Below are 13512 nucleotides of genomic sequence, written 5' to 3'. Positions count from 1 at the left end.
CCAATGCATGGCTCAATCTCATGACCCTGAAATCATGATCTGAGCTAAAACCAAGAGTAAGATGCTCCATCAACTGAGCCACCCAAGTGCCCCAGTTTGTTTTTGATGTCACATTTTACATCTTTTCATTTTATTTATAGCTTCACTAATCATAGCTTTAATTTTACAACTTTTGTCTTTTAAACTTCATACCTTTATAAATTAATCCACCACCTTCACTTAGGCTCTTTGTCAGATTTTTGCTTTCTTCTGTTTTCTTGTTATTAGTGCCCTTTCTTTTTTTTTTTTTTTTTTTTTTGATGTCTGATCGTATTTATTTGTCACTCATAGAAAATCTCATTTTTGACTGGACTCAGACTTAGAGGTAGAAGCTCTCAGAGAGGACAGCCTCCGTCTCTTGGCGATCTGTTCCTGGCGTTTTTCTTTGGCCTCCTTCATTCTCTTGGCCAAAAGTTTAGCATATTCTGCAGCCTCTTCCTTATTTTTCTTAGTGCGCTGCTTCTTCAAAGCAATACGCCGCCGTTTGTGCTGGAGGACTCGTGGAGTAACAAGACGCTGAATCTTAGGCGCTTTGGTTCTAGGTTTCTTCCCTTCTTTGTTTAGGGGCTTTCTCACAACATACTGGCGGACATCATCTTCTTTAGAGAGATTGAAAAGTTTGCGGATTCTGCTGGCTCTTTTGGGCCCCAGGCGACGAGGCACAGTAGTATCAGTGAGTCCAGGAATATCCTTCTCCCCTTTTTTTACAATGACCAAGTTGAGAACGCTGAGATTGGCATCCACAATGCAACCCCGAACGGATTTGCGCTTTCTCTCTCCAGTCCGCCTTGGTCTATAGCAGGAATGCCCCTTACTCAGCAGCAGGCGGACACGACCATGGGTCAAGACACCCTGCTTCATGGGGAAGCCCTGTTTGTCATTGCCACCACTGATTCGGACCACATAACCCTTCCATTCTTCACCCAGAGCATCAGCAGCAACTTCTGTGGCCATACGCTTCTCATAAAAGGTACGAAGTTTGCGTTCATCGTCCACTTCAATGAGTTTCTGGCAGCCAGTAGCTGGGAAAGAGATGTTCAGCTTCATCCTGAAGCAGCCTACCGCCTCCGAGGCGCCACGAAAAAGAGATTAGTGCCCTTTCTTTACAGCTCAAAGAAGTCCCTGTAGTGTTCCTTGTAAGGCTGGTTTAGTGGTCATGAACCTCTTTAGCTTTTGCCTGTTTAGAAAACTCCCTCTCTCCTTCAATTCTAAAGGATAACCTTGCCAAGTAGAATGTCCTTGGTGGAAGTTTTCTCCTTTCGGCACTTGCAATAGGTCATGTCACTCCCTTCAGGCCTGCAAAGTTTCTGCTGAGAAATCTGCTGATACCCTTATGGGGTTTCCTTTATACTTAACAATTTGATTTTCTCTTGCTTTTAAGATTCTCTCTTTGATTTTTGACATTTTAATTACATGTCTTCTTGAGGAGCTCTTTGGGTTCACCTTTTTTGGAACTCTCTGAGCTTCCAGAACTTCTATGTCTATTTCCTTTCCTAGGTTAGGGAAGTTTTCAGCCATTATCTTGCTCTTCTCCTTCTGGGACTCCTATAATGTGAATATTATTTTGCTTGATGTTGTCACACAGATCCCTTAAATTATCTTTATTTTTATTTCTTATTTCTTTTTGCTTCTGTGTCTGCATGGGTTCTATTGCTTTGTGTATCAGTTCACTGATCTGGTCTTCTGTTTCATACAGTTGGCTATTGAACCCTTCTTACGTATTTGCAGTTATATTTTTTCTGCTCTGTCATGGCTGTTTGGTATTTAGCTGTGTATTCTATGGCTTTGTTGAAGTTCTCACTGAGTTGATCCAGTTTTCAAGAGCTTGGTAAGCATCTTTGTGACCATTACTTTGAACTCTTGATCAGACAGATTGGTTATCTTTATAATTAAGCTCTTTTTCTGAGGTTTTGTCTTCCTCTTTTGTTTAAAACATACTTCTCTGGTTTCTCGTTTTATTTCACTCTATTTCTATATATCTTAAGCAAAACAGCTTCCTTTCCCAATCTTCAGGGTGTGTCCTTGGATAGGTAATGATCCTTCTCTTTCACCTTGCCTTAGGCTCTTGGTTATTTCTTGAACCTTTGTGATGATCTAAACCATCTAATTTATTCTCAATAAGGACCCATTGTTGAGGGTGTGCTAAGACCTATCAGTGATCCAATAGGAAGAATCTCATTTAACACCTAGTTTCAGGCTGATGGCAGTCAGGCCCTCAGGCAGCAGCTTTTAAAGTAAGCAAATATAGACTGCCTTAACTTCACGGTCACAATCATGAACACTACTAGCCTCCCAACTGGGAGATGTGGAGATATCCTCTGGGAGACAGTTGTGAGAATTAGGACTCTAGACAAGTATATAAGTTCATTTCTGGAAGGTCTTGTAAAGCTGTAGCAAGGCCAGCAGGGTGCAGAAGGATGATATGTCTCTGCTTACATTACGTATCTATGCATTACCCTGGGGGTTGATCGTTATGGTCCCTTGGACCTGAGGCCCACCAGGCACAGGCAAAGTGTTTTCCTTGTGTGGTCTGCCTGCACCCAGGGGCTTTAGCAGGGCAGCTGTAAAGTGTAGGGGACAGGGCACAGTAGGTAGCTCCAGAAGGTGGGAAGGGGAGGGTGGAAGCCAATGGGCTTCAGCAGCAATGCTGCAGGAGAGTGCCCTGTCTGCATGTGCATGCAGGCCCCAGGATGAGCACAGAAGAATGCTGTGACCACTCACACTTGCCAGCCTCATCCAGGGAGTGTGGATTCTCTGCGACTGCCATGCTCTCAGGCCGTGGCAATGTAGTAGGAAGGTGCCACACACCTAAGCCTGCCTGCTTGCCTTAACAGGTTAGGTGGAAAGCACATAAATGGCCTCTGCTAATCCACAGAAAGCCCCATCTGTCCCCTACACACTAGCGGATGCCTAGGGCCGGCAAAAGAATCTCATTTATATACAATCTAGGCGTTTTGCAAACTGGTGCTTTTGCACTGGATCTCCAGGTGAGAGAGAGAGCACATGAGCCCTTTAAAAGGAAAATTGCAGTTTCCTATAGCACTTTGGGTTCCTTGGACATCAGCGCGACTAATTTTCTAAGCCAGACCCAAGGGTTGGGGTGCCTGATACGGGGCACCAAGTCCTAGCTCCTCCGGGAGAAAGAACAGACTGTTGAGATTCTCCGTACTGTGAGCCCCTGGGCCAGGGGTGGGGTTCTGGTGAGACTACATCTTCACCTCACCTACCTGTGTCAATGTAACCCTTTCATCTTGTGTTGTGCAATGCCGTTCATCTAGTTTTCAAATGATCCATACGTAGCTCTAGGTCTGGTGTGTCAATGAGAGGGGGTGAGTTCATGATCTTCTTATGCTCCCACCTCGGGCCATTATGTCTTCTGATTTTAATGAGTGTGATTACTTTTTGAAATAAAGACAACCTTTTATAAAAACTCACATGAAAAGTAATTTTTGTTTAGTTTTTCTATTTAATTCTAATTTTTGATGATTATATGTTCACATTACATGAACTCTCAATGAAATGTTTAATTTCTTAATCTTTTAGATCAATGCTCTCCATGATAGAAATATTTTCTACCCACCTCATCCCACATATTACCTACCAGGGACATGTGGCTATTAAACCGTTCATATCACTATTGTAGCTGATAACTACACTTTAGTTTTAATTAATTTTAATTTGAATAATCATGTGTGATTAGTGGCTACTGAGTCAAACAGCACAACTTTAGAGTATTACTTTCGACTCACACAAATTATGAAAATATTTTATGGTACATTAAATTAGTAATTTGCCAAAATAAACACAGTAAGCTATTTTTTTAGGATTTTATTTATTTGAGAGAGAGAGAGAGCGTGTGAGCACTGGCACAGGGGGAGGGGCAGAGAGTGAAGGAGACTCCCCAGCAAGCAGGGATTGTGACACACAGGGCTCGATCCCACCACCCCAGGATCATGACCTCAGCCAAAGGCAGACACAAAGCCACCTAAGCAACCCAGGCGCCCCTAAACACAGTAAACTTTATAAAATAATGAGGTAGTAATTATAACTCCAGAACTCCCCATCCCATTATCAGTATACCTAGAAATGTGTAAAATAATACTCAGTCATCCTTAATATCTGGCCCATTTTAAGTTTTATAAAAACATTGCTTTGTACCTATTTTTCAATTTCACTGATTTTGAAAGCATATCAGAGTAGAAATAAAGTATATTTTATTTACTATATGGCTTAATTTACATCGTTTAAATACTTGGATATGTGGCATGTGGCCTTCCTTTTTCTCTTTTGCCTCTTCCTTGAATCAAGAGGTTATAGAGGGTAAGACTGAACACATTAACCAGATAGATGAATACAATTCTAAGCCCTTATAGGCTTGGATAATATTTTAAGAATAACGTGATTTTAAAAAATTAGAGCTAGGGGCACCTGGATGGCTCAGTTGTTAAGGGTCTGCCTTCGGCTCAGGTCATGGTCCCAGGGTCCTGGGATTGAGCCCCACATTGGGCTCCCTGCTCGGCGGGAAGCCTGCTTCTCCCTCTCTCACTCCCACTGCTTGTGTTCCCTCTCTCGCTGTGTCTCTCTCTGTCAAATAAATAAATTTAAAAAAATTAGAGCTATATGATACGGTGTTTTATAAAGTGTAATCTGCTGTAGAACATGAAGGCAAGATCTGATGAAGATAGGACTGGAGAAGGAGCAGAGGCAAGGCTCTATGTGTAAAATGCAAAAGTCTCAAAATAGTGACAATGTAAATGTGAATAAAAATAAAATACACTAAAGTAAGATTTTACATGTTGTTCCTTAAAAAATACATTATGAAAAGGGGCCTGGGTGGCTCAGTCAGTTAAACCTCAATTCCTGCTTTCAGCTCAGGTCATGATCTCAGGGTGGTGGGACAGAGCCCTGCATAGGGCTCCACACTCAGTGGGGAGTCTGCTTGAGATTCTCTCTCTCTCTCTCTCTCTCCCTCTGTCCCTCCTTCCATTCACGTGTGTGCTAAAATAAATAACCTCTTAAAAAAAAAAACACATTATAGAACCTCAACAAACAATACTGAAGAGAATGCTTTGAAAGAAAAAAACTGGAATTTTTAAAATCATCACTTTGTGGTAAAGGCATGGCAAATGCCAAGAAAGTGCTTGAATAAAGTCCTAGTTTCACTTTATAGCTCTCTGGGAAACTAAGCATTATTGTTTGAATTCTTCGAGCATTTGTTTTGTCATCTGTAATATGAGAACAATCACGTATACTTCGGTGGATGACTTTGAGAATCAAGAGATAGCATGGGTGGAGGTGCTTAGTATAATCCTAAGTACTGTGCAAAGTATAATGATAAATCATTTCTGTACTAATAATGGGAAATGTTAACCATTATATGATTCACCTTATGTTAAGGTTTTATTATTGATAAAAATCATCCACTTAATGATTTTATTAAAAATAAAAGCTAAAATCTTTTTAGATTCTAAGTCCATAATTTCTAAGGATTCCAAAACTAAGCAACCCTGGCTAGAAATATGACACATGATAAATTGTTCTGGAAAGAAAAACAATAAGATTTGCAGTTTGTCATGCATTTATAAAGGTTATTATTTCAAGAAAGCAGGGTAATCCCATTGTTTCTATTCATACTCAGTTCAGGTAACTATTTGTCATGGCCAAAATGCTTAGCACCAAATGAATGGGCACCTCAGAAGACCGAGACAAAGACAGATGGAGAGAGAATGACAGAGAGACTTCTGAAGTACATGTTATCTAGAGCGTATCATTGCATATTTCAAGAGGTTTGTAAAATAGATGATGTTTCCCCACCTTTGAGAAGGTTCATTTCTTACATTAGAATTAGTAAAATATAAAAATTCATACCTTTAATTCCGTTTAGGTCAAAATTAAACTACTAAGTCCATATAATCAAACTTGCAGAAGAAGCAAATTGAATAATCAAATACTGGGGCTTAACATTTGAACTGTTGCCAGAAATGACTTCTAGGCATCATAGGGCTTACTCGTGTTCATCTTGTTGATACATGGTATCCAGAATTATAATTAAAGTTATAAGCCCTATTACAGTTACATCAAAGACATATTTTGTAAACAGCTTTAAAAAAGCACCCTGACAAGCAGTTAAAGTCAATAAACTTGAAAGTATTTTTAATGCCGCATACATCATCACAAACTATAGCCACTTGCTTTTCTATCATGCTATTTTAGGCATATCTGTACATTTTAATAACTGAAAAATCTCTCTAAAATCTGATTGTTAAAATCATTTTCAGCAAAAGTAATAACACCTGAAAGCTACCAGTTAATGACTATCTCCAATGTGTGAGATATGTTAAACACTTTATCTGAGAAAAACAAACAAAACAAACCAAAAAACCAGGCAAAACCAAATGTTACTTAATGATAATAACCACCCTACATTATTTTTCCCACCAAAACAGGAAACTGAAACTTACGTTTCAAATGACTCTACAGATATGCACAGCTGAAAGTAATTTCAACACACAACATAGGCTCCCCATACCACCCCTCAGCAGCCTTGTTCTGACCCCACCCATCTCACCAAGGAAGGGGGTGTGGCAATCTACCATCTTCCTCCAAAATACATTTCACTACCAAAACTACTAGGAAGGCCATCAAAACTAAACTAGGCATTCTCAAAATCCTTCTGTATGACAGTAATCAAAAGAATCCCAAGACCTCGAATTTATTCACCATCACCAGGAATCCATCCCATGTTGTGGGCATCTTCTCATATCATACAAATTTATGACCCTGCTCTAACTTTTAACCCTCTTTCATCCTGTTCCCCCAGAAAACCTCATCTTTTATGAATATTTTTGCTCTAATTGAAAGCACACATTCCACTGAGGACAATGCTCTCCACATAATCTTCTCAAGCACTTGCTCTCTTGCCACAGTGGCTACAAGCAGCATCATTGCTTTACTTACTTCTCATCACTCCCAGGCAATTGCACGGTTACTCCCTATCTGTGGAAACTTCAGCTTGAAAGGTAAGTACCAATGACCTATCACCTGCTATTCCTCTTTGATACAGACATCCATATACCTCCAGTCTTTCCCCCTCATTATTGAACGCATTTACCTGCTGGCTCTCACACATTCTCTCCAAAACTACTCCTTTCCTAATTCCTGGTCATCTCTATTTCCAAGTAATTGCCCATGTACTTGGCCTTCTTTGTGTTAGTATGGATAAATTGGCTGTATTCCTGGTTAAGGCGAACACTTCCCTTAGTGCGTTAAATCATCTCTTATTTACTTAGGGCACTTTTGCTGCACTTCTCAACTCCCTATTATTCCTTTCTCTCACTGTGAAATCACTTCAATCACACCAGAATCACCTAGTGACTTAACGTTTTCTTCTTTTGAGATATGTATATATACATATATCTCCCCACATACACATATATCTCCCCACAAAATCATCTATACTCGCTGCTTATAATTCCTTTCCTTCAATTCTTAGTTTAGTGTCAAACAGGATTTTTGGTTTAACAAAAACTTTTTTCTGACAAGGTCACATATAACCTCAGCACATTTATTGGCCAATTCTCAGTTCTTAAACTACTGGACTTATTAGCAGTTTTTCACATGTTTTATTCCCTCCTTTCTCAAACACTTTCTTCAAGTACACCTCTCACTCTGGGCCCTCCTCTGACCTTGTTCCTACGTTTAGTTGTCTTTATCAACTCTTATCTTCCCTTCCTCTAGTTGATGGAGTGTCTGTATACTTAATCTTTTGATTATAGTTTGATCTCTGTGCTAGGTAATCTCAAATAGACTCGGGCTAGTAACTTTCAAATTCATGCATCCCCTGAATGTCAGACTCACTGATTTAACTGCCTACTTGACATGTGAATTTTAATGTCTAATAGACATTTCAAACTTAAGAGATTAAAAACTGAATTACCAATCTCCCCCTACTTGGTGAAACTGTTCTTCCCATAGTCTTTTCATTTATCTCAGAAGAAAAACAAAACCCTTCCTATGAACTACAAAGTTCTACATGAGGTGGACCTCTGAGACTCCCCCGACATTATAGTCTACTACTCTACCTTCACTGAGTCTACTCCAGCCAACTAGCCTTCTTGCTAACTGCAAAAAAAAAAAAAAAAAAAAGAGAAGAAAAACATTCAGCCCCTGACATAGAGGCACTGCGCCGACACCACCAGGCCACAGTCCTGATGCCAACAATTAGGCCTCGATATTAGGATAACTGGTGTGATGGTCACAGCTAAGCCATATTGTTTCCTTGATGACATTAATGGCACTATACAAAGTGCCAGGAATATGGTCAACACTCAACCGATATTAGCTGAATAAAGAGATTAAATCAATAAATGTCATAAACAAAGGCACATAATATGGATTTTTCCATTCTAATTATAGCAGAGCAGAGGTATATGGATGGTCCAAGTTGGAATAAGCCCAACTACACATGTCTCAGCATGTTTAAAGTAAATTTCTACTAATAATCATTATCTATTTCATTTCACTTATATCAACTTCTAACTTATTTTAAAATTTGCTCTTCTCTGGTTATTTCATCTTCTAGAAGTATGTAGATAATCACTGATTTGACCCTGTTTTTACAAGAGTAAGAGGATATGGTTTTGGTCTTAGGTTATGTGTCTTGTAATTTTGTTCAAACTTGAACTTAGCATCTCTCTATAAGATCAACAGAGTACGTTTTTTTTCATTATGGTGTATTTATTCATCCCAGCTTAAATTCTTGGCTGCTATTAGTTGCCTAGTTGTACCAGTAGCTCTGGATAAGGCTTGAATATAGGGCTGCACTGTGATTTTGTTGATATGTTGAATTTAATTTTTCTTTTCCCCAGGAAGTCACATTTGCCTGTTCCCTGTTTATTTCGTTTAACTTCCCAAACTTGTTATTTAGGGATATATGTAGGTAAATGAAGAATTGAATTAGTATTGATCCTTTCAGGAGAGTCCTGTCTAGGTGGGACATAAGAAATCATGTTGATAAATGTGTTTTTGATAATAAATTATCTATAATGATTTTTTTAATGTATGAAAATGTGCTTAAGATAGGTTTTAAATTTCAAATGTTAATTTACCTACTTCAATATTATATATTCACATTATGATAAATTAGTTAAATCATAGTGAATATTAGTTAAATATTCCCATTATCACACAGATCTTAATAGGCCTAGGTATGAGGAACACAAACGTATAATATTCATTAACTAAGATAGTTATAATTTGTGTAAGTAATTTTAAAAACATTTACATAATCTATTTGCAGGTTATTTCAATGGAGAAATATTTTTATTTAAGTTTTTATTTAATTTATCCTTTTAAGGATGTATCATTATTGTAAGTACAGAATACCTGTAACTATTTTTTTTTAAATATCACATTCCATAAAACCAATGTGTATTTATTTGCCTGTATCTAAATGTGGCTACACCATGAGTTTGCTTATAGAATATACACTGTGAAAAATAGAATTTCTTTTTGGTATTTTTTTTAAAGACATAGACTGAAAAATACTGATTTTAGACTTATGAACTGACGGCAGTATGGTTAGGTTTGTCATATGTTAGTTTCTCTGAAGCATCTTATCAAGTCCCCTTTGCCGCCTTCAGGAATACCTTCATTTGTAATCGAAGAGAACAGGGACAGTTCAATTCTTCAAATATTTTTAAAAATGTCTCAATCTGATAAGGGGCATATATGAAGTGTTTACAGCTAACATCATACTTAATCATGCTATATTGAACACTTTTTTACTAAATTTGGGAAAATGAATGTCTGCTCTTACCACTTCAACACTGTTCGGTAGTCCCCCTACCACCTCTCCAGTCCATGGTTTTGCTTTTTGTGGTCAAGTTGTCTACAGTCAGCAGAGGTCTGGAAGCTGATAATCCTCCTTCAGACATATCATCAGGTCAGTAGTAGCCTAACTGTATGTTATTCACCTCACTAAATCTCATCACGTGGGCATTTTACTATCTCACATCATCACGGGAAGAGGGTAGAGTATGGATCAGTAACGATTTGAGAAGAGAAAGACCCTATTCAAAGAACTTTTATTACAGTATATAGTCTTAATTGTTTTAATTGTTCTGTTTCCTTATTACTGTTAATCTCACTGTGCCTGATTTTTACAGTTATCATAGGCATGTACGTATAGGAAAAAACACTATGTATGTTTAGGCACTATCCATGGTTTCAGGCATCCACAGGGGAGCTTGGTATGTATTCCCCATGAATAAGGAGGGATTACTACATTTTAGGTCTTATCAAGTGCAATTAGGCAAGAAAATGAAACAAAAGGTATAAGGTTTATCACACAATAAGCAAAACTATCTTTACGGACAAACAACATAATTGTCTATATGTAACACCCTAAGGAACCTTTCTTTTTTTCCTAAGGAATCTTAAAAATCCTGTTAGAATTAATAAGTAAAATGTATATGCAAACATCAACTGTATTCGCTTATGAAAGGAAAAACTTGGAAAATAAAAGAACTGTTCCATATGAAATGGCAGAAAAATTTAAATAGAGAATAAATTTGACAAAAGATACACCACTCTTCTACACTGCTGAGATAAGAAAAACCAAATAGAGGGGTATCCCCAAGTTCATATACTTGAGCACTTAATATTGCTAAGATGTTCTTTCTAAATTGATCTATGGATACAGCACAATCCCAATCAGTATCTCAGCGGTCTTTATTGAAACATGTAAATGAAGGGACTCCTGGCTGGCTCAGTCAGTAGAATGTGCAACTCTCAACCTCAGAGTTTTGAGTTGGAGCCCACATTGGGCATGGAGCCTACTTTAAAACAAAAACAAAAAAACAAAACAAACAAAAAAAACATGTAAATGCAAAAGACCTATCCTTGCCACCAAACAATTTGAAAAAAAGAGCAAAATTGCAGGACTTAATACTACAGGATTTCAAGACTTACCATTAAGCTTCAGTAGTCAAAGCCGTGCAGTTTTTATAGGAGGTTATATAGTTAGACCAATGGAACAAAATCGAGTCCAGAAATAGACCCACACATTAATAATGAATTGATTTTTCACAGAAGTGTTGGACCAATTCAATGGGGAACAAAAAACTTTAACAAATGGTGATGCAACAACTAAATATCCAACAGGAAAAACATGAGCCTCAATCTCTACTCACACACGCAAATTCAAAATGAATCATAGACATAAAGGTGAAAGCTGAAACTATAAAACTTCTAAAACACAACAATGAAAATCTCCGCAATCCTGACAAAGGCAGGTATAGACAGACAATAAATGCACTAAACCTAAAACAAACACTTAGAAACTGGACTTCGTCCTAAGTAAAATCTGCTTATCCAAAGACCATGAGGAAAATAAAGTCAAGACTCAAATCAGAACAAAATACCTGCAATACATATGTCACAAAGACCTTGTATCCAGAATATGTTAAGGATTCTCACATCTCGGAAGTCTGTTTTGTGAACACACTTTATAAAATTTGAAAGAAAACTAACTTTTTTGATATTATCTAAGGAATACGGCAATTTCCTTACCTGAATCTTCACAGAAATATTCTGGAAATGAGGCATGCTAATCACTTAAATCCATTCAGATATACCTAGGAATACATAAAAGTAAAACATAGTAAAAAAAAAAAATTCCAACCAAAAAACAAAGATAATAATAAAACAGTAAAAACACTAATTCTTTGACTAAAAAAGCATTATTTTATCAATAAATATTTTTTATGGTCTACTACCACATTCTTCTCATTTCCTTCTAAAGAAGGTTTGGGACAGGGTAAGTTTCAGTTCAATATAATTATAAAGTCATCAGGAACTAGTTATTGTCTAGTTATTCTCCCTTCCTCTGGTTTCTCTACACTTGGTTTACCAACTCTTAACACCAAAAATGATCTATTTACTTTTACCTTGAAATATCAATTTTCAGACTTGACATTTTAGGTTGGAACTTCTGGGGAAGGATTCCTTAGAAGACAGTATCAAAATGTGTGTAAGTTAATTTTCCCTAACTTCATCACACTTGACATTGACTCTCAAATATACAATATTGGAATTTCATTAAAATTTGCAATTCCTAACACCTATGATTGAAACAAGGTTCCTATAACTACTTAATGACAATAGTTCTAAGACCTGTTCAAAAATTACAAATTTCAAGTATTAATATTTGGATGTTTACTTCAATATGCAAAGTCTTAAAAGCATTATGAATATGGTATTTAGAACATCTTCACATTGATAAAAGATTGCCTATAATTAAAGGGAAAATATTATGTTATGCATTTATGCATATTTCCACAGATGTAAATTCACAACTAGTGTAAAAGGACTGAAGTAAGTAATGAAGATGTTACAGTGTTGTGGGTACTGTTAACTGCTTAAATAAACTTTCTTCCAGAACAAAGCTCATCACGAAGGAGAAACTGCTGATAGTATAATCCAAATTCAGAAGACAGGAATAATAGGAGCAAAGAAAAACTAAGTTTCAAATAAAATCTAAAGAATAGAACACAGAAAAAGCAGAGCTCAGAATATATAAAGCAGGACTCATTGTTAATGCATGAAAACAATAAAGAGCAAAGTCTAGAATCATGAACTTAGAAAAACTATCCTGGCCCGTTTGCTCTCTTAAAAGCACAGGAAAACAAATTTGACTTCAAAATGTCAAACCAACAACAAATAGATCCTGGTCAAAACTCAATACAAAATTATCACATGAAAAACAACGTAAGTACCAAAATAATGTATAAACACTTAATGAAAAGGAATGTATGCCCACAAACTAGATTTTTAAAAAAGCAATATTTCAATCTAAAGCTATTTTTTCAGCTGTGCTGAAATACAATTAACAAATAATCCTGTGTACATTTAAGGTATACCATGGGATAGAATACACATATTGTGAAGTGAATATCGTAATAAAGTTAAAAAATCCATCCCCATATATGATCACTGTTCTTTTGTATGTAATGAGAACATTTAAGATTTATCCTCTTAACAGTCAAGTACATGAGGTACCCCAGTATTATTCATCCTGTTAAAGGAAATTGGTACCATATGACTAACATCTCATTTCCCACAAGCCCCCAGGACCCTAGCATCTACCTTTCTATATTATTTCTCTGGGTTCAGCTTTTATTAGATTCCACATGTAAATGAGATCATAAGGAATTTGTCTTTCTTTTATTTGTTTCACTTAGCATAATGCTTTTCAAGTTCTACTCTGTTACAAATACCAGGATAGTGCTTTGTATGCCTAAATAATATCTCATTGTACATATACACAACATTTTCTTTATGCTTTCCTGTGTCGAAGGATACTTGGGTATAGACTGTTTCTGTATCTTGGCTATTGTGAATAATGCTACAATAAACATGCGGGTGAAGATATCTTTTCCAGATAATGATTTTATTTCCTTAGGGTATATATCC

General features: G+C 36.9%; 1 protein-coding gene across 1 annotated transcript; it reads right to left on the bottom strand.

Moving 5' to 3' along the window:
- Positions 1-283: 283 nt before the first annotated feature.
- Positions 284-1121, bottom strand: LOC141374282 (small ribosomal subunit protein eS6). The gene has a single exon (XM_073901950.1). It carries the CDS (start codon positions 1084-1086, stop codon positions 337-339), a length of 750 nt encoding a protein of 249 aa, XP_073758051.1. The 5' UTR covers positions 1087-1121; the 3' UTR covers positions 284-336.
- Between the last annotated feature and the right edge of the window lie 12391 nt (positions 1122-13512).

Source organism: Callorhinus ursinus, unplaced genomic scaffold (assembly GCF_003265705.2).
Source record: "Callorhinus ursinus isolate GAN/ISIS: 27379988/994484 unplaced genomic scaffold, GSC_fseal_2.0 scaffold16, whole genome shotgun sequence".
In the NCBI taxonomy this organism is placed as follows: Eukaryota; Metazoa; Chordata; class Mammalia; order Carnivora; family Otariidae; genus Callorhinus; species Callorhinus ursinus.
This window is presented reverse-complemented; position numbering and strand designations above follow the sequence as displayed.